Source organism: Mus musculus, chromosome 1 (assembly GCF_000001635.26).
Source record: "Mus musculus strain C57BL/6J chromosome 1, GRCm38.p6 C57BL/6J".
NCBI classification, from domain to species: Eukaryota; Metazoa; Chordata; class Mammalia; order Rodentia; family Muridae; genus Mus; species Mus musculus.
Window position 1 is genome coordinate 165,481,974 of NC_000067.6, and position 26,690 is coordinate 165,508,663.

The 26,690-nt window shown below is 42.0% G+C and overlaps 1 protein-coding gene and 2 pseudogenes across 5 annotated transcripts in view; all 3 read left to right on the plus strand.

Annotated features, from left to right (window-relative positions):
- Positions 1-1,544: 1,544 nt before the first annotated feature.
- Adcy10 (adenylate cyclase 10) overlaps positions 1,545-26,690 on the plus strand; it is a 93,261-nt gene continuing 68,115 nt past the window's right edge. For 2 of the 5 annotated variants that reach the window (XM_017321060.2, XM_006496867.1), the window contains exons 1-5: positions 5,322-5,353; positions 21,137-21,344; positions 21,975-22,079; positions 24,361-24,399; positions 24,599-24,742. In XM_017321060.2, the coding sequence (XP_017176549.1) occupies positions 21,197-21,344; positions 21,975-22,079; positions 24,361-24,399; positions 24,599-24,742 (436 nt within the window). In that variant the 5' untranslated portion in view covers positions 5,322-5,353; positions 21,137-21,196. Of the gene's footprint in view, positions 3,363-5,231; positions 5,354-21,136; positions 21,345-21,974; positions 22,080-24,360; positions 24,400-24,598; positions 24,743-26,690 lie in introns of those variants that run through there. The other 3 variants (NM_001357427.1, XM_017321056.2, NM_173029.3) reach the window with 3 other exon arrangements.
- On the plus strand, positions 6,993-7,381 carry Gm6050 (predicted gene 6050; annotated as a pseudogene).
- Gm18186 (predicted gene, 18186) lies at positions 11,433-13,028 on the plus strand (annotated as a pseudogene).

The following is a 26,690-nucleotide window of genomic DNA, read 5'->3' on the forward strand; positions in this document are numbered from 1 at the left end:
AGCAAGGTATTTCAGTATTTGAAGAAATGAGAGACTGTTTCGGTAGGTTAAATCCAGGATTTGTGCATGGGAAACACACACTGTAACACCGAGCTACACACCAACCGAAGGACCTTTAAAATCATACTATACAACAGGGTTAGAGAAATAGCCCAGCAGTTAAGAGCACTCACTGTTCCTACAGAGTTAAGTACCTGTGATCCACATTGCTACTCACAACCATCTATAACTCCAGTTCCAGGGGTCCATAGCCTTCCAGCCTCTCCAGGCACAGCCACTCTGGGTGCACTTATTTATATACAGGCAAAACACTTGTCCCTCATAATCTGTCTTTGAGGAGGAAAGACTAGAGAATTTGGTATGGGCAAATTGAAACGCTTTTGAACACTCCTATTATTACTACTTTTCACAAGGCATATTTATCTGTTTGCCATATGAGTACATGTGTTTCCAAGAGTAAACATTTAGAAAAAAAGCATGAACTAAGGTACTAAGATAAAACAAATTAGTAAAATGTACATATTAGCCAGATATGGTGCTACACAGCTGTAATCCCAACATGGGGAAGATCAGATCGTTTTTTAGTACCTTGTAAGTTTAAAGCCATCCTGAAAGAAAGAGTATTTCTTGTATAGAGTCTCTCCCATGTTGGTTCACAAGATTTAACTGAAGCCAGAAGTGAGAGCACTCTATTAATCCCAGCTATAGGGAAGCACTCAGTCCTGAACTCTAGACCTGCATGAACAATACAGCAAGACTTCCCGGGGAAGTGTGTGTGGGCTGGGGAAGGCAGGAGGTATGTTGATACATACCTGTAATTTACACACTTGTGATGGGTGGAGGCATGAAGTTCAGGAGTTCAAGGCTCAGTTATATGAAACACTGTCTCAAAAAAACAAAATAATAGGCTGGGTAGTGATAGTGCACACCTTTAATCCCAGCACACAGAGGCAGAGGCAGGTGGATTTCTGAGTTTGAGGCCAGCCTGGTCTACAGAGTGAGTTCCAGTACAGCCAGGGCTACACAGAGAAACCCTGTCTCGAAAAAAAAAAAAAGAAAAAACCCTATACTCTTAAATACTTACAGGAGTTGCTTTACTAGCAGTCTCTCATTGTAGATCCTGAACTCCCTAAGAGTAACTTCCACAGTGGCACAAGTCAGTATAGATGAATTCTGTGTCAAGCTTTTCTATCAAGTCCTTATTGACAGCTTTGTAAGTTTTTTTCAGTGCCACTGAGATTCCAACTCAACTGTGCCACATTGACTTGCGAATCTCTTCCTCTGAGATTTAAAGTTGATTAAAAGTAATAGCACTGGCTAATGGAGTTATAAAGATTCACTGAAATGACATTTTAGCACCGTGTCTGGCTCATGCCACCTACCTAATGTAAGAAAGTTCAGGAAATGCTATTTGGTTAGAAATAGATCCAAGAATCCTTTTTTTAGACTCAAGAATTTTTTAATATACCTTTGAATTTTTCTGTGGTTTAGCATCCATCTCAAGGGAATACTGATAGAAGGTACAGCAATACTGCTTGGTTTTTTTTTTTTTTTTTAGAGTAAGCAGATTTTTTCTTTTTAAGTTGTTAAGATGATAATGGAAGGTTAAATGTTAACAAAGATTCCTCGAAGCTCCAAATCTCTTTAAAGCAAAAGTCAATGCCAGAGCTTCTTTGTGTAGCCAAATGGGAAAAGCAGCTCTAACATTTACCAACTGAAAGGTCTGTTTAATTAGATTCACCCTGAGACTGGATTCAGTAGCATACGCATAATTAAACCCCCCTCCCTTAAAATGTGTGTTTTTACATTTTGGAATACAGTAAATTTAATTACTAGAATTGGCTATAAGAATATTCACATATATTTTCAGTTTTTTGTTTAAGTTTTAAATATATGCCCTGTCTTAGGGTTTCTGTTGCTGCCATGAAACACCAAAAGCAGAGTTGGGGAAGAAAGGGTTTGACCTCGCACTTCGATATTCCACATCATAGTCTATCATTGAAGTTGGGACTCAAACAGGGCAGGAGCCTGGAGGCAGGAGCTGATGCAGGGCCATGGGGCTGCATTCTCTCCTGCTCAACCTTCTTTCCTATAGCACTCAGGACCACCTGTCGAAGGGTGGGCCCACCACAGCAGCTGAGTCCACCCACATCAATCTCTAAGAAAAGGCCTCACAAGCTCACCTACACCCCAGCCAAATAGAGGCCTTCTCTCAGCTGAGGCTCCCACCTCTGATGACTCTACCTTGTGTCAAGTTGGCATAAAACTAGCCAGGACAGCTCCTTTAAAACATACTTTGACAGTGTCCCACTGGATTGTGAAAACTTAAATTCTTACTCATAAGGCCTCAGATTTTAACTGACCTTTGCGTAAATTTATAAGTAGACACATTAAAACCAGACGTATATTCAAAAACAGATGTATAATTTGTCAAAATTTTACCTCACAAGTAGTAAATTCATTAAAACTGGTAAAATTCATGGCCCTGATAGTGTGGTCACTACAATAGTGCTCCTTTGTTTATCCACCAGCCCTGGCAGCACCTGGAAGATAGTACCAAACGCTGAGGTGCTGCTGGTTGTCTGTAGACATCTATGCCAGTTTTTTAATGAAGTATAGTAAGAAATTAATAACAACAGTAATAAGATAAGACAATTGTAGCAAAATGCTGACAAGTCTGCCATACAAGTCATTTATACAGAGTGACTACACTGGACAGGAGGATGATTCGTGTCCCAGAGAGGACAGTGAGAGACTTCATTATGCTGCTGAACACTGTAATTCCAAAAAGAAAGAGTATTGCTGTAATTTTCCATTCATGTTTTCAGACCAAAGTTGATCAGTGGTAACTTAGCTTGCGTAACAAAACCAAAGACATGGCGAAACTACTGTATTGACTAAACTTGGGTGCTTGCTTAAGAGACTTTTCTTTTGATAATAGTCACCTATCAACTGTGACCTAATTTCAGTCACCCTCCACATGGTCAAGGAAAGAGATGTGTAAACGATGGGGTTATTTCACTCTCTCCAACTGTCTCACATGTCCAGACATGAGAACCTGAGATTGAGCCAAGCCAGTCTTCCAAGAGCAGTAGACCACTCAGTGTTGGGGGAGGGGTACGGTGATGCCAGCCAATCAGAAGCACAGCCAGTGCGCGTGAAACAATGAACTTCTGATGAGGGTGTGGCCTGGAAAACGGCTTTTTGACAAAACTGTCATTTGATGGGTCAGGTATGGACAGACATGGCACTTCTGCTGTCTTCAGAATAATAACACCAGACCCCTTTCCTGTTCTCTGCATTCCTGAAAGATCTAGTCCCTAATCTAGGCTCGAGCTTCTCCACAGTCTTGGAGAACAGAGGTACGTGGGAAGTAGGAGTTTCAGTAGAAGAAATAGCAGAGCTAGAAGGAAAACGACCATCTAGTGTCACAGCTAATAGACTTGAGAGGAGAGTGGTTGGCAAGTTCAGGGTTTATTTCTGCCAGCCTTTTAGGTTAGATTAGAAGCTTAAATGTGACCCTGTCCTGTTTGTCTTGGATATCATATATTTCTAGCTTGTCCTGTTTGCTTTCATCAGTCAAATAGTAAGTGCCTATCATATGAAGGTGCTAGAAAGGTGCTGTGGAAGAAAGAAAGACTAATAATGTGATCTCTAAAGAGGGGGTTTACAGTTCAGAGGGAGACAGTGTAAACAGGCCAAGAAGAGACTGACAGAAAATAAGTCACAAAAGTGTATAGACACTAAAAACCATGAAGAATGCAGAAGAGGAGTTGACAGAGTGATCAAGCAAGCTTTGGTGATACCGTTCCTTTTCAACCCCCCAGCCCCAACCCCCATTGTCCTCTTCTTAAAGAAGACTACATTATTGATGAAAAACTGAGCATAAGTCAAAAACTAGTAGGAAACTCTACAAGAGATGATGATGGACATGGTTGTGATCGGTCCTAACATATCCATAATCTTCGCATCCTGTTACTGCTCAGTTTTCCCATGACATCAGAAGGTGTGCTTGGATTCAGCCAGGAAGGATGCTTGCTGTACCTTCACATCCTCACTTGTTCTTTTGTTTGGGGTGGGGGTGGGGAATCCTCATTCCTAGTTATATTCCCACAGGCTCACACATTCTGCTTGACTGTGAGAGAATTGGCAAGGTGCCATCCACATGCCCTCCAGATGAGAGGATTAAACACACCTTTTCTGTAGATTTGGACATCCCCAATGTGTCAGTCTTACATGAAATGCTTCATCTAAGGTGCCTGAGGGAGCCGGGCATGGTGGCATCCCACCATCTGAGAGGAAGGGTCAGGTAGACCTCTGTGAGTTCAAAGTCTACACAGTGAGTCCCAAAACAACCTGTGAAGTGCTTAAATTGTAACTAAGCCGTGGGTGTATCTGTGGAGAGTATCTCTGCCACTACCATTTATTATGTTGCAGAACTTACAGAAAATTCTTCTAAAATGGAATTTGTCTATTTTACTCTTAAGAAGACTCATAAGAAAAACTCCCAGCTATTTACTTTAGATATCCTTGCCTTTTAGACTCATGGACAAATCAGGTTTCCCATGGATTGGGATACTCCTGTTCACCCTAGCATTTGGGAAGTGGAAGCAGGAGAATCAGGAGATCAAGGCGAGCCTCAACTCCAGATGAAGTCTGAGGCTGGCCTGGGCTGTGTGAGTCCCTTGAGTCCCTTATGCCTATCTCAGATCTACAGTAATTCTGCTTTCACTTCAACTCCCATCTTTCTAGTCTCAAAATGAGGCTGCTTTCCTTCCTTAGTAATCACAACAAAACTGTCCCCAAGTCACAACAAAACTGTCCCCAAGTCACAACATTTAGAACAACGATCTTATCGTGCTCATGTGTGGTGTACATGTGTACATTGTAGAGGACGCTAGTGGTTGACAGCATACATCTTTTCTTGATCACTCTCAATCTTAATTGTTGGGCAGTTAACTTGAAGATGACCGACTAGCCAGTAAGCTTGAGGAATCTCCGCCTCGCCAGTGCTGGAGTAACAGGCTTGTGCCACTTTTATGTGGTTTTTTTTTAGGAATCCGAACGCAGATCCCTATGTTTATGCCATCTCCCCAGCCCCTTAGTTTATGTTTCTAGTAAATTAAAGGATACTAAGTACAGGAGAGGAATGTGGGTTGAATATGGTCAAAATACATTATATGGGGCTGGAGAGATGGCTCAATGGTGAAGAATGCTTGCTACTCTTCTAGATGACCAAAGTTCAGTTTCCAGCTTCCAGCTGCCTGCAAGTCCAGCTCCAGAGGATCTGACACACTTTTCTGGCCTCCATGCAACACATGTTGCACAAAAACAGACACATACACACACAGAGGTATGCATAAATTTAAATTTTTTAAAGATGTTAAAAAATACATTATATGAAATAATAATACTTTGCGTGAAAGATTTAAAATAATGTATTAAGTGGATAGAAGTGGTAGTGCACACTGCTAATCCCAGCATAGAGGCCGGACGCTCTCTGAGATCAAGGTCAGCATGATCTCCATAGTGAGTTCCAGAACTACATAGAAAGACTTTGTCTCAAAAAATAAATAAAAAATTAAGGGGGGGATATTAAATGCCTTCTTATGGGCATTAGCTGTTCCTAACGACCCCCAAAGACAATTGGAGAACACAGATGCTAATGTTACAATTCATTACAGTAGCAAAGTTACAATTATAAAGTAGCAACAAAATAATTTTGTGGCTGAGGGTTATTGCAACATGAGGAACTGTATTAAAGGGTCACAGCATTAGGAAGGTTGAGAACTATGGTCTAGATGGGCTATTCATCTTATATTGTATTTGCCTCCTTTCTGGAAAAACAAAAACAAAAACTGCACTTCCTATGCAGTATTGAAACTTAAGCGAAAGGATCAACAATCAGTCGAACTCTGGGTGCACAGTAAAGCCTAGATGTGACTACATAGAAACTCTTTTACAAAGTACCTATGAGCATGAGGGCGGGTTCTATAGCTAAAAGGCCTAGAATCTAGTGTGGTCTCTGACGTATAACATATAGGTCAGAAGGTCATAGAGTACATGTGATATCTCCCCAAAGGGTAAGTAGTGGTCTGGGATAATCATTCTGGGGAATTGGATGAGGTCTGCCTCCACAGATAGAAAAAAAAAAAAAAAAGTCACCAAGTCTTTAACAAAATCCATTCTTAGATTTCTGCAGGAATGCAGTTATTTGATTTTTAATCCTTCACTGAGGAGATACCCTGCATGATTAACATTTTTGGTTCTCTTAGTCCTCTGTGAATACAAGGACCTCTGTAACTCCAATGTTCTGGGTATAATTGAGAGACCTACATCTATGAGTAAGGTGCTCATTTCCTATAATTAAGGAAACTCCTAACACCAGCCTTAGGCTCTAAATACACATGCATGAAACTATAGATGCATACATGCTCACATGCACATGGGTGCACAAACACTGCACTCATACATGCAAACATTCATGCAGAGAGAGAGAGAGAGAGAGAGAGAGAGAGAGAGAGAGAGAGAGAGAGAGAGAGAGAGAGAGAGTTCAGTGTAAGCCAAATGTGGTGGCACCTAAGTCTAATCTCAATATTTAGAAGGGTGAGATAGGAGGCTCATACATTTAAGGGAGCCATGGACAACATAAGTTTGAAGCCAGCTACATTGTGTGACCACCCCTCCCCCAGAAAAAATGTTCAGAGGGGCTAAAAAGATGGCTCAGTGGTGAAGAACTCTTGTTCTTACAGAAGATCTGAGACTTCAGGCCTTTACAGACATTTCACCTACATGTATTCAAGTGTGTGAGTGTACATACACACTAATAATAATAGTAATAATGTAACAACAACAACAATAATAAGTTTATTTTAAAAATCCAAGCTTTGCAGATACTCCTCTGCCCTGTAGCCACTTGCTGGCATCCATGGTCAACCGCACTATATTTAACACCATGATGGTAAGCCCTTTGGCCACATCACTGAGTCATGGCAGACAATGATCCAAAGACAGCAGAAAACTACTATGCTCTGAGCATCAGCAAGAAAGGAGATGGCTAAAAAGGCTCTGACTTTCACCAAATTATTCCAGAATGCATGTGCCAGGGTGGTCACCTTACAGACCATGATGGCACTGGTGGCAACTGGGAAGAAATTTGAGGGATTTCAATTTCATCCTGAAGTACAGAGTCTTGGGATCTTCTTTATGGCAAATGTTGGACCAAACACAAATAGTTCACAGTTTTTCATCCCACTGCCAAGATGGCATGGTTGGATGGCAAGCATGCAGCCTTTGGGAGCGTGAGCATCACAGAAGCCATGGAGAGCTTTGGATCCAAGACCAACAGGAAGATCATCACTGACGACTGTGGACAGCTCTAGTTATGCTTCAGACTTGTGCAGCTTCCTCAGCAGACCACACATCCATCACTCAGGGATGTGCCCTCCCCACACGGGAGGAGTTTAGGCAATGTCCTCTTTCTCAACCTGAGTGGTTGCTTACTTATACAAACTGTACTCTCTTGACCTGTCTAATTTTTTTGCATTTATGTTTTAATTAAATGTTTCGTTCTGCATTTTCTTTTGAATCTAGTGTGTGTGTGTGTGTGTGTGTGTGTGTTTTCCAAGCTACATGTGTAGATGTCAGAGGACAACTTGTGGAAGTCACTTCTATCCCTTCACCATGTGGACCCCAGAATCAAACCCAATTGTCATACTTTGTAGAGCTTAATTGGTAAGCGTCCGGCCAATGAGAATCTTTGTCTCAAAATGAAGATGGGTGAATTTCTGAGGGTGACATAACACTGGAGGTTGTCCTCTTGCCTCTACATGTATCTTCACACGCATGTATCTATCTGTACAGACATTTTTTTAGGTTCAAGGACAGAGCTGGAGAGATGGTCCAGTGGTTAAGAGCACTTGTTACTTGATCATGAGGATTTGAGTTACAGATTTCAGCTCCCACCTTGGGCAGTTCGCAACTGCCTATAACTCCAGATCCAAGGGATAAGATGTACTTTTCTGTCATCCTTGGGTACCATACACATGTGTATACACTTACACAGGCACATACACACACACAGGCACAAAGAGTCAAGGACGATGGGCAGTAGTTCCATGTCCCTTTAATTGCAGCACTCAGGAGTCAAAGGCAGGTGAATCTCTATGAGTTTGAGGACAGTTTGGTGGTCTGCAGAGTGAATTCCAGGACAGCCAAGGCTACACAGAGAAACCCTGTCTTGAAAAAAAGAACTCCATCTCAAAAAAGTGTTGAGGTCATCTTCAGCTACATAATGAGTTTGCAATATCCAGCCTTGGCCACATGAGAACCTGTCAAAATAATTTTAATAAAACGCTGAAGGGGCTGAAGTTCAGCAGTTAACAGCACTTGCTATTCTTGCAGAAGACTTGGGTTCAATTCCCAGCTCCTACATGACAAAACTGTTATTAACTAGTTCCAGATCTGACATACTCTTTGGCCTCTGTGGACACCAGGCAGCAGGCACATGATGTACTTACAGGCAAAATACTCAGACATAAAAATAAATCTTTAAAGACGTGGCTTGTGGAAGCAAGCAGCTCTTCATTTTCTAGTTCTAGATTTGCAGCATCAAGGTCATGGGAGGAAAAAACATGGTAGACTATTCATGATGAGGAGGGTGACAAGAATGAGACACTCCGTGCTGCCAGTCAAAGCCAGGACTGAAGTTTCCCAAGACACATCATCAAGAGAAAGTCACCAAGAGGAAGCTACCATATAGTCATAAAAGATACCCATCCCAACAAACAATTCAACATAGAAATATGAGAAAAAATGAAAAAGAAAACCCATTAGATGAATTAAAGAAGGTAACACAAGATCTGAAAGAGAAACAGACAGAAATCACTGAGGAAGTGAGAAACTTAAAGGTCAGATGGAAAAGATAACAGATGGATTAGATAAAGGCCAGATGGATTAGATAAGACAGCAGAAAAAAATAACAGAGTTTGAAGACAGCTCTTTGGAATTGTTAGTGTCAAAAAGAATAAAAGAGAAAGCATGAAGAAAAAATTGCAAGAGCCTTGGGATCCTCTTTTTAAAAAACAAAAAAAAAAAAAAAAAAAAAAAACCCAAAAAAACAAATATTTGGATCACACTGAAGGGAGAAGAGCTTTGGGCTGGAGCCACAGAAAGCCTTTTCAGTCAAATATCAGTAGAAAACTTCTGAAATCTTGGAAAAGAGAACCATTAAGCTACAAGAAGCATCTATGTACTCTAACACACATGATCAGAGAAGTCTGTTGTCATAACTTGCTATAGTAAAGTTGTCAAAAGTGCAGAACAAATCAGAGATAACCGCCTGCAAGGAGAAAAATGTCAAGTACCGTTTAAAGGTAAATACATTGGACTCACAGCCTCTGTGCATCTGTGTGAGATTCTAGGGATTAACTAAGGATTTGCCCTGTGTTCTCAGCCCTGATAAGATATTTTAAGGCTGGAGATACAGTTTAATAATGTGTGATTACTAAATCAGGCAGTTGACATACCCATTATCTCATAGTATTTCTCTTTTTCTGAAATAACAAAAACATTAGCACTTTACAAGTTTTACACACCTGACCATCTATAGCCACCATAACCTATATCAGATTTTCAAAACTTAATCAATCTTGCCCAGCTAAAACATTACACCCATGACCAGCATCTTGCCTGTCCACCATGTCCCAAGCCTTGACAACCACAAGTACATTCTCTGCCTCTACAAGTGCAGTCTTTGGGGATTGTACACATGGTGAGATCATGCAGTATCTCTCATTCTGTGCCTGTGGCCTGTTCCACTTAGTGTAATGTCCTCCAGACTCATCCGTGTGGTCTCAAGTGTCTGTTTTTAAAGCTTAATAGTATTGTGTTGCACACACGCCAAATTTTCTTTGACTCACCTGTTGACAAATACTCAGGTTGATTTTTATATGTTTGACAACTGTGAATGGTGCAGCAGTGATATGTGTTAGTGTGGGATGCAAATATCCCTTCAACATAGTAATTTTATTTTTCTTTTGATGGGCGTGCAGGGTAAAAATGGCAGTTGTATTTGTAACTTTTGAGGAAGCTCCATACTGTATCCTGTGCTACTGATTCAGTCCATATCAAAAATCCCCCCACGATGCCATGGTGAGCTCTCTGAACTGACAGTACTACATTGATCAACAGTCATTATTGTGATTGTTAACCTGCAGAGAGTCGTTAGCCCCATAATTTGGTCATTCCTATTTAACTCTTAAGAATATGAGACACATAGTGATAGATATGCCTTGTTGAAGTCAAGGCATGCTTTACCTGCAGCATTCTCTTGATAGGAAATGAGCCAAGCACAGTGTCATGTGCCTGTAGCCCTAGCTGCTGGGGAAGCTTAGACTGGAGTGGGGCTTGAGCCCTAGGAACCTGGTAAAATAGGGATATCTCGAAATAATAGTAAAATGTCTTAAAAGGAAGAACGAACTTATCTGAATGCACCCAAAACCCCTCCCTTTCTTTTGCTTGATGTGGACTCATGAATTAGCCCTGGCTTGGGACTCACTGTGCAAGTCAGGCTGGCCTAAAATTCACAGAGACTACTTGCCTCTCTTTTTGCTGGGATTAAAAGCATGTACTAATACACTTAGCCCATATCTGTTTTGATGTGTGTGTGTGTGTGTGTGTGTGTGTGTGTGTGTGTGTGTGTGTGCACATGTGCTAGTATATACAATGTATATGGGTACCCTCAGGAAGCAAGAGAGGGTGTAGAATCCCTTGGGGTTGTACTTACAGGTGATGATGAACCATCCAATGTAACTGTAGGCAAATAAGCTTGGATCCTCCAGAAGACCAGGAGGCACACATATTAGCTGACTCACCTCTCCAGCATTCAATTCCTTTTGCTCATCTCTTGCTGAAACCACCGCTCACACAGTATCAAGCATGATAACGGCCTTAATTTGTGTTTCATTTTTATGAAGAGACATAACCAAGGCAACTCTTATAAAGGCAAACATTTAATTGGGGCTGGATTACAGTGTCAGAGGTTCAGTCCATTATCATCATAGCAGGAAGCATGGCAGTAGGCAGGCAGACACGGTGCCAAAGGAGCTGAGAGTTCTATATCTTGATCCAAAGACAGCCAGGAAGAGGATCTCTTTCAACACTGGGTGGAGCTTGATCATAGGACCTCAAAGCCAGGTCTCACTGAAAAACCAGACCTTGTCATTTATAGAGAAGTACAAAGAGCCCTGGAAGGGGAAGAGAAAGGGTACAGCAGCAAGTGTCTCAGGTATCGCACTGCTCAGCCAGACCTGCTCACTTCTGAATCGGAACTAAGAGCCCTGGATGGTGAAGACAGAAGAGACTGTAGCAAAGGATCCAGAATTCCAGTCTTTGTTCCTGAGACAGAAACCCAGAGAAGAACAACAAGAAGAATGAATGCTTCCCTGGAAAATGCGTCCCAGGGTCTGTTAACTCTCAGGGACATGGCTGTGGACTTCTCAGTGGAGGAATGGGAATGTCTCAACTGTACTCAGAGGGCACTATATGTGGATGTGATGTTGGAGAATTACAACAATCTATTGTTTGTGGAGAGTCACCGTGTATGTCATAGAGATGAGAAGGTCTTGGATCAAGGCACAAAGCATATTGCCCATGAGCGTGTGAATAGCCAAGGGAAGTCTGATAAATGTAATGAGCTTGCCAAAATGCTTCATGAATCCTCCCAAGGTACACCTTATAAAACTAACCTCAGAGACGCCTCTGTTGAAGCATCAAACCTAAACAGACATAAAATTAGAAAGACTGGAGACGAATCTTGCGAATTTAAAAGCTGTATAAACTGTTGGAATGTGTGTGTTCCATCATTAGTCAAAATCAAAAATCCACATAAGAACACAACAATACAGAGTATGAAAAGGTTTCTGGCTCTGAACATAAATATAACTTTAATTGTTTTCAAGTCTCTTTTTAAATAATGGTTCTTAAACGCTTTAACCTTCCATTTAGCCTACCACTCACCAGAGGTGGTAGAAAAGGAAGATGTGGGAAGTGGACCTGTTTAGAAAGATTCTTTGGAGCAACTCCCATCTGTGTTGTCTGGAAATCTGCAGTTCAGTTCACAGGTCAGCAGCAGCAGCTCGATCCACTCGCAAACACTTCATGGATACACCTGCAGTCCAGTTTGGTAGATTCGGAATAGCAAACATGAATCAGCAGTGGTGGCACAGGCTAGTAGACAGGCCTCAGCCTCAGCACAAGTCAGTAGGAGGAACCGGAAGATAGCCAGAAAAGTCTTGGCTGTGCCTCTCTCAGCAATGCGAAGATCAAAGAATACTCAAGACCCACAAGTGTTGTACAGATAGCTCTATGGGCCAGCCTAGCTCAGCCTCTGAGTCCTATTTACACCCTTCAAACATCAAGTGTCCTCCACAGTCTTGCCTCAGTGTGTGTCCTGCATCAGTATGTGCATCTGTCTCAGGTGACATCACTCTGCCAATCAGCCCAAGTCCTCGGAAGCGGCAGTAAACTGCAACATATCATCAGAAGGTTTTTGGTGCATTTCTCTCTATGGAGTCCTGATGTAAGGCGGACCATTACATGTGTTATTGGAGAAGAACCATTCATCATGTGTCCTTTCACATGCTTGCTTTAGCAGAACATCCTTACTCCTGTATCCACAACAGCTAAACGTTCTTTCACGTGTTCGCCCCAGCAAAACACCATCCTTTCCAAAGAACCCTTAAGTTTCCACTTCACATAAACTCATGCTGAAATGAATAGTGGGAAGAAACCACACAAATGCAGGAAATGTGGGAAATGCTTCAAGTTGTACTCAAGCCTCAGTAGACATCAGAGTCCATACCAGAGAGAAATCCCATAAATGTACAAAATATAGGAAGTCCTTTTTGCATTTGTCACAGATCAAAGTACATTACAAAATTCATTATGGATAATATCCCTATGAAGGTATGAAATGTGGCAAGTTCTCTTATAATACATCAGGCTTTGAAAAACATTATAGGATCCACCCTGTAGTGTAGTGATTGGGACAAGTCCTACTCAGGTCTTAGAAAAACATCTTAAGAGATATCTTATGAATGGACTCGAGGTCTTAGGTCATTCTATACATTTCTTCAACCTGTGAGCCATTACAGAACCTGTCCAGGAAATAAACCTTACAAATGTAATGAATGTGGCAAATCCCTTTCCACATCCTCAAGTCTTAAAACATGTCAGAGAATTCCCACAGGGAATAAGCCTTACAAATATAATTAATGTGAAAAGTCCTTTACCTGTAATGGAAGTTGCAGAACTCATCAAAGAATTCATACAGAAGAGAGATCTTACAAATGCAGTGAATGTGACAAACACTTTCCCTTTAAAAGCCATCTTAGAAAATATCAGAAAACTCATACAAGAAAGAAAGCTGGCAATGTAGTGAATGTGACAAATGTTTTACCCAGAAAGGCTATCTTAGAATTCACCAGAGAACTCAGACAGGAGAGAAACATTACAAGTGAAGTGAACGGTACAAACCCTTTACCAAGAAAGGCCATCTTAGAACTCATCAGGAATGCATATGCAAGAGAAACCTTGTAAACGTAGTGAATGCAGAAATCCTTGAGTGTTGTCTCATCTCTTAGAATTTATCAGAGTATATACGACAGGGGATCCTTTTAAAAAATGTCACATATAAGGACAATACCTGCATCTCAGTTCTAAGAATACATTTGGAAATTCATAGTGGGAAGACAAGTTTTCACAGGATATAATGTGGCATGTGCTTTCTCTAAGTCCTACTCAGGTCTGTTGTTGCAATACTTAAGGCTCCACACTAGAGAGTTATTACGGACATGAGTAACTTGTGAAAGTGTTTAAGTAATGTTCAAATCTTAGAAAAATTTCAAGCATTTATGCTGAGAAAAACTGAAAATGTGTCAAGGTAGGAAACTATTCATCAAAACTGTTAGTTGTAGAAACTTTCAATCCCAATACAGGGTTTCTACTCTGCCTTTGACCATTTAGTTACTGGAAAAAAAGACACACACGCAACCTTTATATTTATAATAAACCTTAAATAGCACAAGAGCTGGTCATATATCAACCCTCTATGCTATTAGAACCTACTTTCCAATCAATAACCTCGAGTTATTACTTACTATGCTTCATCTCGGCTGTTCTTAACTCCAGTTGGCCAACCCTCAGGGCCATGTTCTCTTGAACTCACCTAGCCCATGGCAGCTTCTCCTCTATTCACCTTCTCTCGTCCTAGTTCTACAACCCCAAGCCAGGGAACCCTAAACCCCACCTATGTCTCTTCTGCCCAACTATTGGCTGTCAGCATCTTCATTTACCAATCAGAAATAACACGAGGGCAAGGCCACAGTGTCACTTGGGTCTACATAGAGATTCTCTTGTCTCTGGGACAACCAGATCTTGGAGGACTCAATATGAGCATTAAAATACAAGCAGCATCAGGCCAACCCACCATCCTGTTCACCCTCAAATACTTGATACTGAAAGAAAACAGAGGAGCCAAGAGAATATGTTGTTATGTAACAGTTTCCAGCAGAAGACTGGACTGATAAATTCCGAAGGGAAGCTGATAAGGATGGAAATTGCTTCAAGAATCCCTGAAACTGACAGGATTCTGTATACTTAAGTCAAATGAAGAAACTCAGACTATATAAACTGAGTCACCTAGTGGCTCTTTAGCCTGTAAATAGGACTACAGGTATATACTGTGCTCTGGGTGCACAGTATTCCTAAGCTGTATCACATGCTGGATTCAAGTTTCTTATTAACAACTGCCTTTGAGTCCCTTGTGCTCTGATAAGCAACTCTTTCCCCATAGTCCTGTATGTAACTCTAATAAAGCTCATTGTTTCAAAAAAAAAAAAAAGTAAGCATCCAGGCTGACACAGTATTCCAGCTCTCCTGTTGAACACATGTGTAGCTCCGGCTCCTTGTGGGATCATGATATGTGTTACCATGCCTAGCAACCCTTTCCTTATGGACATCATCCCTCCATATAACTGCCATGATAGTTGTCCCTACTCAATATCACCCAAAAGGGAAATGGCCTGTCTCAACATACATTGAGGTACACACTAATTCATACCTTACTGTTTAGATCATCTTTGTGAACAGCATGGGGCCTGGAGAGTTGGCTTAGAGGTTAGGAGCACGTGCTACTCTTGCAGAGGTCCTGGGTTTGATTCCCAGCACCCATTTGACAACTCACACTGTCCCAAGGGACATGAGACCTACATGAGACCATCAAAGACATTTTTTTAAGCTCTCAAAAAGCCAGAGAGATAGCTTGGCAGTTTAGAGCACTTGATGCTCTTGTGGGGAACAGGGAGTTGAGTCTAAGCACCCACATGACAACTCATAACCACCTGTACCTCTAATACCAGGGGATCCAATATCCTGTTCAAATCTCCTTGGGCACAAGGCATGTGTGTTGTGTACATAAGTGCAGGCAAAATACCCATATACATTATAAAATACTTTTAGGGGGAGTTTAGCAGACTGGTGAGATGGTTTAGCAAATAGACTCTTGTCACCAAGTCTGATGATCTGAGTTCCATCCCTGAAACCAACATATCTAGACCTAGGGAACTGACTCTCCATACAATTCTGACCTCAGCACATTGCCATATTGATCATGTGTGCACTTACATCAGCCCTTTGCATAAATAAATGTAACTTTAAATAAAGAAAGAGGAGAATTTAGAATTTGCTCATCTCTAATTTTCTAGCCCATTTCTTATTCTGTTATGATCTGAGACTACAGATCTGCTTGTCACTTCTTAGATGTGTAAGCGAACATTGTCAGGACTGGTTAAATGAATGTATTTAGAAGAGTGGATACTTGGTTTCCTTTCTTGTTTTCTTAGCAGTTTCTGTTGGTTTAGTTTGCTAGTTTTAAGACATAGTCTTATGTAGCACAGACTGGCTTGGAACTTACAATGTAGCTGAAGTTTGCCTTTAACTTCTGATCCTCCTGTCTCTGCCTCCCGAGTACTGGAATTAAAGGCAAACACCACATACTTGAAGGCCTTCTTGAGAGCTTATTTGAAGGTTCTAGCAGGGGAGTGTGGCTACTCTATACCCTTGACTTAAGACTGATGGTCCTCTTCCACCAATCTAACCTGGAGCTCTGGAAGGGGCTTGAGTGGAGCAGAGGGCAGGGAAAGAGACACCCGCCTAGCCAATTAGATCAGCCAAATCAATCCTGGTGATCAACAGATGTCACAGCCAGATCACTTTCATGTCTGTCCCCTGTGTTAGGTCCAAAGGAAACCCCATTTCCCCAAACTCCAAAAGGCAGTCCTGGACTATAGGAGGGTTTCTGGGGGTTAGGTAAAAGCCATACCTCAGGAACCTGTGAAGCTGTCTCCCACTACCAAAAGAAGTAATTTCCTTTATCTCTGACAGAAGGGACAAATGGTCATCTGTGGTGCCTACCAGCATACCAAAGCTCGTGCTAGCCTCCAGGCTCCATCAGGGTCACAAGTACCTGATACACATTTCAGAGGCCATGCTAGCATCCTGGCCCTTCTCAACCCTCTCCTATCTAAACTCTCTCCAGCCCATGGGAGTCCTTCTCCCCAGTCACCCATCCTCCTTATAACCCTACTGTTTCTCCCTGTTTCTCTCTGTCTCTGTCTCTGTCTGTATCTCTCTCTGTGTTCCACTCCTGCTTCCATCATGGACAGGTCCAGCCTGCTGCCCATGTTCTGTTTTGTTGTTATTGTGGTCTTAGAAATTGAACCCAGGTCTGCTTACATGCCAAACTCACTTTTTGCCACTGAGCTATGTTCCCATTCCTAGATTTTATTCTTATTTTTAAAACACTTCTAGTCTCTAAAATATTCATTTTAGAGGTCTCTATACATTTTAAAGTTTGTTCATTAAACAGGCTAATGTTTCCCTTACTTCTTAAAAAATACAAAGAAAGGTATGTGGTTTCTCTGCTTTTCCTCAGATGGGCAGTTTCTGGTTGAAATTACCAGCCAGTTCCTTCCAGATGACTGGGAACCAACCCAAAATTAGCAGCCATGTTTCTGATTGTTTTCGCCTGTGTTCCAGGAATGTGGCTTGCTCCGCTCTAAGACTCTGCCAGCAGCCAGCCCTGCTCTCTTTCTCCTCTTTGTATTTCTTCTTTTTGTTTTGTTCGGAGACAAAAAAAAAAAAAAAAAACAGAAGGAATCCCATAAAAACACAAACCCAGAAGCCATAATATACAAAACTTGCAGGGTAAATAAATATATATTTATTTGTACATATATTTTATTGTAGGATATATATATATATATATGTATGTGTGTGTATATATATTCATTTTAGAAGTCTCTGTAGGTGAATGTCTGTATATTAGCTGGGTAGTTGTGCTATACACGTTTAATCCCAGGAGTCAAGAGCCAGAGGCACATGGATCTCTGAGTGCAAGACCAGCCTGGTCTACAGAGCAAGTTCCAGGACAGCCTCTCTATGTAAAGAAACTCAGTCTTGAAAAACCAAATAAATAAGCAGATAATAAAATAAATAAATAAGCAGATAATAAAATAAAATAAATAAATTTTAAAATAAAGCTGTTATGACATTGAGACAAAGACCCTCCAAAGGTTCCCTTGAGCTCGTCTTTCTGTTAGCCATCTACAGCTGGCCATGTGGACAAACCTACTCACCTCCATAGCCGCCGTGTAAGTGTTCCCCTACTCCACACCTCCACCAGCATGAACTGCCAGTGGCTTTGCTGATCTTGGTCCTTCTGACCGGTGTAAGTTGAAATCTTCATGTAGATGTGACTTTCATTTCCCTGGTGGCTGAGGATGCTGAGCGTTTCTTTAAGTGCTTTTCCAGCATTGGAGTCTCCTCTTTTGTGAGCTCTCTGTTTACATCTGTACATTTTATTAGGTTATCATTTGTTTTCTTCATATCCAGTGGGATGTTTTTAGTTTTTTAAATAGATACATTGGATGCTAGCCCTCTATTGTATATGTAATCTTTTCCTATCCTGGAGGCTGCCACTTTGTCCAAATGACAGCATCCTTTGCCATGCGGAGGCTTTGCAGTGTCATGAAGTCCCATTTGTTGATCTTAGTGTCTGTGTTAACCGTGCTCTATTCAAAAAGTCATTTCCTGTGTCAGTGAGTTCAAGGCTATTCACCGATTTCTATAAGATTCAGTGTCTGGTCTTATGCAGGGTCTTTCATCCAGTTGGAGTTGAGTTCTCTGCAGGGTGATAAGGTTGGATTTATCTGCATTCTTCTCCATGCAGCCGTCCGGTTTGACCAGCACCGTTTGTTGTAGATGCTCTCTTTTTTTCCAGTGTGTATTTCTGGATTTTTTTTATGAAAAATCAGGTGTCCGTAGGTGTATTGATTTATGTATGGGTCTTCAATTCTATTCCATTAATCAAGATGTCTGTTTTTATGCCGATATCATGCTGTTTTTCATACTGTAGCTCTGTAGGACAATTTGAGTTTAGAGTTGATGATGATCCAATGGTTCTTTTATGATTCAGAATTGTTTTAGCTATCCTGTAAGGTTTTATTTGTTTTTTGTTGTTGTTTGTTTGGTGGTGGTGTGGGTGTGTATGTGTGTGTTATTGTGTGAAACTGGAAGTTATCCTTTCAAGATGTCTGAATTGTGTCTCAGCTTCTCTCTCCCATCTACTGGATTCTGTTGGTGAGGCTTGCCTCTGAGGTTCTGTTCAAGTTTTTCATTTCCAGATTTCCCTCAGTTTGGGTTTTCTTATTGATTCTATTTCCACGTTCAGGTCTTGAACTGTTTTATTCATTTCCTTCTAATGTTTGTTTTGTGTTTCCATAGATTTCTTTAGTGGAAGAATTGTGGTGGAGGTTTGATGGGGACTGCATTGAATCTGTAGATTGCTTTTGTTAGAATGGCCATTTTACTATGTTAATCCTGCCAATCCGTGAGCATGGGAGATCCCTCCATCTTCTGAGATCTTCAATTTCTTTCTTCAATGCCTCAAAGTTTTTATTATACAAGTTTTTCTCTTGCTTGAGTAGTGTTACCCCAAGATATCATTCGTGTGTGTGTGTGTGTGTGTGTGTGTGTGTGTGTGTGTGTGTCTGCGTGCATGCATGTGCGAGCGCGAAAAAGTGTGACTTTGATTTCTTTCTCAGCTCATTTGTCATTTGTACATAGAAGGGCTACTGATTTTTGTGAGTTAATTTTTAATCCTGCTACTTTGCTGAAAGTGTTTATCAGCTGTAGGAGTTCCCTGCTAAATTGTTAGGGTCACTTATGTGTAACATCATGTCAACTGCAAATAACAGTACTTTGACTTCTTCCTTTCCAATTTGTATCCCCTTGATCTCCTTCATTTGTCTTATTGCTCTAGTTAAGATATCAAGTACTATACTGAATAGGTACATAAAGAGTGGACAACTTGTTCCTGAGTGTAGTGGAATTGCTTTGAGTCTCTCCATTTAAGTTGATGTATCATATCATAAAATCTACTTTAAGGTCTTTAGATTGTACTTCAGCTATATTATATTTCTCAGAACCTGTTATAGTAAGGTTGCTGGACTCTGGTAGGTACATATTATCCTAACTATTCTTGATTGTGGTTTTATGCTATCATCTAAGCATCTGGATTTGGGATGATTGTAGTTCTGGGTACTAATATCTGGTCTTGTCTTTGTAGGGTGGGTGTTTTGTTCTTTGGTTTCTGTTGGCCTCTCTGGTTCTTAGGAGGGTGTGGTGGCTGTGAGCTGCTTGGTAGGGATTGCAACTGGGTTCTTGCTAGCTGTGGCCACTAGGGGTTCCTGGTAAAGTGTGTTTCTAGGTATTAGGAATTGTAACTTAGGAATGGGGATGAGCTAGAAGGAAGGGATCAGGGTGGGGTGGGCACAGGGAGAAGAAAACAGTACATTTCCATCAGGATCTGCTTAGTCCCCTGGGATGGGGGCAGAGAGTGAGAAAAGGCCACTGCAGGTGTTCTGTAACAGAGCTGAGGTTGAGACTGGGGGATTGGAAGCAGAGAAGGGGAGGAGGGAGGGGGTGAGACTGGGGGGTTGGATTTGGAGGAGAAGAGGGAAGGGTGAAGATTCTCAGAAGATTCCCACCTGTGTGGCAGGTGGGTTAATGCCTGCTGGACATGAAGGCTCTATTGGGTTTTGGGTTTGGTTTGGGTTTGGGTTTGGGTTTGGTTTTTGAGGAAGGGTCTTATTCTGTAGCCAGGCTGGCTGGGAACTCAGTGATGATCCTCCTGCCTCAGTCACCACCACTCACCACCACTGGAATGCTGTGATTGCAGCCATAGCCCTCTAGGCTTAGCTAGAACTTTGTTTAACCTCACTGATCATCTGCTGTTCACCCCTGAAGGAAGATCTTAGTCAAGACTAATTTGCTTAGAGCCAACTGGCAGCAAAAGGAAGTGCCAGCATAGCCTCCCACTTACAACTTAGGCCTTTCAGCGCTCCAACTGTCACCCACCCTTCAGAGCTTTCTCACTCTCTGTTTGACATTATACCTTAATTTACTTAACCTCTTGCCTATAGATAATGACCTGATACCCCCACACAAGCATGTGCCCACGAAAACTCAACATCTGTGTTTACTTTTTATAAGGGACAAAAGATAACAGGCCCAAAGAGGATGAAGAACAGAGAAACAAAAGGAAATGGAATCTGGCTAGACTGACCGAGGCTACTCCCTGGCAGGGTTTCCCTTTTCCTGGAAGTAGACGGGTCCATGGCTGTCCTCCATAGGCTGCTCTTTTGGGTAGCTGTTCAGGATTGGGTGGAAATCCAGTCACAGTTTTTTTTTTTTTTTTCATATCGAAAAATAATCCTACAGGCAGAGGCAAACAGATCTCTATGAGTTAGAAGCCAGCCTGGTGTTCACAGTGCGTTGCGGGCTAGAGGGGATATGTAGTGAGACCCTCTCTCAAAAAAAATGAAGGAGATTGACAGGGAGGGAGGGAAGAGTGATCCCTTTCGGGTTATCAACAACTCTAGCTCTGCCAGGACTCGATCATTTATTTAAGTAAACGACCATCCACGAGTTAGAACAAAACCACTGGAGGAAAACAAATGGGAAAGAGAACAAATGCATCCGTTAGATTCCCTCCATTCCCAACTTTTCTTTCCAGAAGACCTACTTGGGGAGACAGTTTCCTGGTGCTGAAAAATCCTGACCATTGTCCTTGAACATGAGTGCGCGAAGGCAGGAATTACAAGACAGGGCAATCGTCAAGATAGCTGCTCACTTACCAGACCTCATCGTCTACGGAGATTTCTCTCCGGAACGGCCGTCAGTAAAATGTTTTGATGGAGTTCTGATGTTTGTTGATATTTCAGGCAAGTGACCAAGGGATTCTTGTTTAATGCGGGGGAGCAGCAGGCTCACATCAGAAGTCACATGCAGGTTGTGATGGTGGTAGGGGCACCATTTTCTACCCCCCAGGCTGTTAGAGCAACAGAACAGCTCATCTCACTGTGCACACAGGAAAGAGAGAATGACCTCTGGCCCCAGATGTCTCTCATCTTCCCTTCCCCCAGCTTTCAGTCACAGGCATGTCTGTGAGGCACTTCTGGCTCCAGTGTCCCTGCCCCAACTTCATAGCCTGGTCTCCCAAGTCCCACACATATCTGCAACAAACTAACTCAAGAGACGAACTGCTCCTGTCTGCACACTGATACTAAACCTGTCTCTTCAGAAGCATTGGGGAAATGTGTGGCCTTTAAACCACGGAACAAAACCTTCTATTTCCAACACTATGCCATTATCACTGTTTACACTGGGAGCCTAGAAGGAAGAGATGGCCTTTCCTGACCCTAGCTTACTAAATTCTGCGTGCACGGCTACTGTCTGGCCACACACTAAGGTCATTTGAAACTCTGCCACTTTTAGTGGGTCCCACTGCAGGGCCAGTGGGCCCTCTGCTGGCTGTGCTTAACTCGAAGGAAACCAGCTGCTGTTTCTTACAGGTTTTACTGCAATGACTGAGAAGTTCAGCACGGCCATGTACATGGACCGAGGAGCCGAACAGCTCGTGGAGATCCTCAACTACTACATAAGTGCCATAGTGGAGAGTAAGTATTCTTGGGGGTTGCTGGACAGTAGTCAGACTGTTTGTATTTGTACAGTCACCTATCATTATCCATACTCTCCAGGAAGTCCACAAACACACACACACACACACAGGCACAGGCATAAATACACACACATAGGCACACACACAAACACACACACACACACACATGCCTCCTTCTGATTAGAGGTTTGTTTGTTTTTGTCAACTTGACACAAGCTAGAGTCATCTGGGAAGAAGGAACTTTAAAAACAAAAAACAAAACAAACAAACAAACAAACAAAAACCCACCTTCATCGGAGCTGGAGAGATGGCTCAGCAGTTAAGAGCACTGACTGCTTTTCCTAGCAGTCCTGAGTTCAATTCCCAGCAACCACATGGAGGCTCACAACCATCTGTAATGGGATCCAATGCCTTCTTCTGGTGTGTCTGAAGACAGCAACAGTATACCCATATACATAAAATAAGTATAAGTAAATCTTGAAAAGAGAAGAAAAGAAAAGAAAAGAAAAGAAAAGAAAAGAAAAGAAAAGAAAAAGGAAAAAAGAAAAGGAAAGAACACCTTATCAGGTTGGCCTGTTGGCAAGTCTGTGGTGCAACTTCCTGATTGATAGTTGATGTGGGAGCTTCCAGCCCACATCAGATTCCCTGGATCTGCAGTTATATAGATGGCTGTGAGCTGTCACATGGATGTGGGTGGTACGACTCCTAGGCAAGTGGCACTGGGTCATATGAAAAAAGCAGTCTGGATGAGCCATGGGTGCAATACAATACACAGCACTTCTCCATGCTCTCTACTTAAATGTCTGCCTCCACGTTCCTGCTTCACTCTTGCCCTGAACTCCCTTCATAATGAACTGACAGATACAAGCTAAACCAAGCTCTTTCCTCTCACAAATATGGATGGGGTTTATTGCAACAAGAAAAAGCTAACCAAGATGGTCACCAGCACTTTTAATATGCTACAATACAGTTAAAGAATATGATTAAGCCTTATCAGTAGGACTACATGAGAGAAAGAATGTTTTGTGTTAAAGACCTGAGTTTATAGCCCAGGCTGGCTTGGAACTTATATAAATATGACCTTGAAGTGTTTTAAAAAAATCTTCTTGCCTTAGCCTACCAATACTGAGATTATAGAAATGAGCCACCATTGATGTTCTTTAAAGTTTTATTTATTAATATTTATTCTGTGTATGGGTGTTGTGCCTGCATATTTGTGTGTGCACAGATGCATGCCTGGTGTACACAGAAGACAAAAGAAGGTATCAGATTCCCTGGATCTGCAGTTATATAGATGGCTGTGAGCTGTCACATGGATGCTGGGAATCAAACCTGGTCCTCCGGGAAATCAGCCAGAATTTTTGTTTGCTTGGGGTTTGTTTGTTTGTTTATTTTGTTGGTTATTTTGAGACAGGATTTCTCTGTGTAGCCCTAGCTGTCCTGGAACTCACTCTGTAAATTAGTCTGGCCTCCACCTCACAGAGATCTACTTGTCCCTGCTTCCTGAGTGCTGAGATCAAAGGCATGCACCACCACCACCAGGCTCAGCCAGAGCTCTTAACCATTTAGCAATCTCTCTAACCCTAGGCTAACGCTCTATAATGTAGAAATAAAATCTATGACCCCCTAAGACTTAGGAAACAGAGGCAGAAAGAACATAAACAAAGTTACTTAAGTTACAGAGTGACTTCCAACTAGTCTTAAGTTGTGAGACTGTTTCAACCCCCATCCCAAAAGCATAGTGGTAGAGTACTATTCCAGAATGCAACAGAAAAGCTGGCCTATAGAGAGCATTCTTGTACACTGGGAAGAAGGCAAGCATCCTTGGGTCTTGGGAACTCTGCCCTCCTGTTTCCTGGCTTGTTTGATTTTTGTTTTGTTTATTTATTTGTTTTCCTAGAACACAGATTTACTTCACTGGCCTACACAGAAGTAATGAAATGTTATGTTTGATAGACGTGTATTTTCTAAATTGCTATTCTTACTATCCCGTTTCTTCTCCTCTTCTTCCTCCTCCATCCTCTTTTTCTCCTCTTTCTTCCTCTCCTCCCCACCCCCACCCCCTGCCCCAAGACAGGGTCTAGGATTTATCTATGTAGCCCAATCTGGCCTCAAACTCACAGTAATTAATCCTTCTGTCTCAGCTTTCCAAGTCCCAGGACTACAGGCGTGTGCAACCATGCTACCAAGCCTGCTTCTACTTTACCAATGAGTAATGTTCGCTAAAGAATCAGTCTGACTTAACTTTTCTTTATTTCTTCTTCTTCTTCTTTTTTTAGAAGTGCTGATTTTTGGAGGAGACATCCTAAAATTTGCAGGTATGGAAGCTATCTGAGATGGGAAGGGTAGAAAGGAAGAACCGAGTAGCCTGCCCTGTCACAAAGGAGGCACCTCGGGGAGTCGTGGTCAGGGAATGGGTTGAGAAATGTTTGAAGCAGCACAAGCTTGTGCAATGTTCATGCAAAACACCCCGATCTCCAGGGTAGGGCTAAAGTCCCCAGAATGTCTCTCTTAAAGGTGATGCCTTGCTGGCCCTGTGGAAAGTGGAACGAAAGCAACTGAAGAACATCATCACGGTGGTGATTAAGTGCAGCCTGGAGATCCATGGCTTGTTTGAAGCCAAGGAGGCTGAAGAAGGCCTGGACATTCGAGTTAAGATAGGTAAGGATCCAGAGCGGATCATGATGGTGTATGCATGTAATCTCAACTCCCAGGAGCCTGAGGCAGGAGGATCGCTGAGAGTTTGAGGCCAGCCAGGGTGACATAACGAGACAGTCTCAAAAAATACACAAAAGATTTGTGAAAGAACAGATGCTACAGTAGTTGGGGTCTGGGTCCTCATGCCTAAGAACATGCTGGCCTGGCCCTACCATGATGCTTTGGAACTTTGCTAGCCAGAATACAATTTTTTGCTCATTCACTGACCGTTTGAGAGAACTGGAGATGATCATGATGTCTATAAAGTAGGCTATTATAAAAGTAAGGTATACTAGATGTGGTAGGACACATGCCTATAGATGCCTATAGTCATATCACTCAAGGCATACAGGAAACTATTGTGAGCTTGAGGACAGCCCAGGCTATACAGGGAACCTTGTCTCAAGAAATGACTACTTCTGGGCTTAGAAATATAACTCATTTTTCAGAGTGCTTGCCTACCATGCAGAGTGCCTTGGATTTCAAGAACCACATGAACCAGGTATGGTGGAAATGCTTATAACCTTAGCACTCAGAAAGAGGAGGCAGGAGGAGGAGAAGTATAAGATTACCAGGTGTGTAGCTCCGTTGCAATAGTACAATGATGTGCAATTTCCTGAGTTCTGTTCCTGGTGCTTTATAAACCAGGCATGATGGTACATGCCTTTAATCTTAACATTTGGGTGGTAGAAGCAGGAGGATAAGAAGTTCAAAGTTCCCTTGACTATTTCACAAGTTCAAGGCCATCCTGGACTATATGAGGTCTTGTATCAATAATAACAAGGAGGAAGAGATTATCCTCATCTCTGTATAGAGTTTGCTGATAGCCCAAGCCACATAAGGTTTGTCTGGTGTGTGGCACAGAACAAGACCTGAATAAAGGAATTGCTGTCACTGTTATATCTTGTTGCTTGTCAAGGTTGTATAGCATTAAGTACAATAGAAAGTCATTTGCCATTCCACAGATTCAGCAATGCCATAAGACTGGTTATCTGTTACTTCATAAGAATACTATACAGAGGCTGGAGAAGTAGCTTATTTGGTTAAAAGTATTGGTGGCTCTTGCATAGGACCCAGTTTCAGTTCTCACCACCCACCAGGCACCTCACAACCATCTAAAACATCAGTTCCAGAAAATCCAATGTCCCCCTCTGACCACCAACAGCACCAGGTATGCACACAGTTTACATACATAATTGTAGGCAGAACCCTCTTTTGAATAAAACAATCTTTTTGTAAAAAGGAATGATAAACAATTAAACAAGCTGTGCCTGCAGCATAGCTCAGTGTCTATAACTGGGCTTGTTGAGGGTGTTCTCCCAACACAATAACAGCCACACTCAGCTCCGTACTGCACAAAGACTTTTCATGCTTTCTGTTGTTCTCATTTCATCATGGCACCAGAATTTAGGGAACGTGGTACCCATGAGAAACACAATTCTGAGAGGTGTGGATGGTAACAGCTAGAGCTGTGGGCAGTGCTGCTGGAGACTGACATGTATGGGTGTAGAAATCTCAAACATGGAGACCAGCAAGATGGCTGAGTCAGTAGAAATATTCTACGTAAAAGTGGAAGAGAACAAATTCTACAAAGTTGTCCTCTGACCTCACTGTACATGGACTATGGTGTGGCTCTCTCTCTCTCTCTCTCTCTCTCTCTCTCTCTCTCTCTCTCTCCCTCTCCCTCTCCCTCCCTCCCTCCCTCCCTCTCTCTCTCTCTCTCTCTCTCTCTCTCACACACACACACACACACACACACTCACACAAATGATAATAATTTTTTTTTACAAATCACAAATATCAGAACTAATGGGATCATCATAGGATCATGGGATCAGAACCTATGATGATAGGATATCCAATTGATTGTTTCTCTTTAACTGTTGTCTTAGATAATCTATCTTTTTATGAT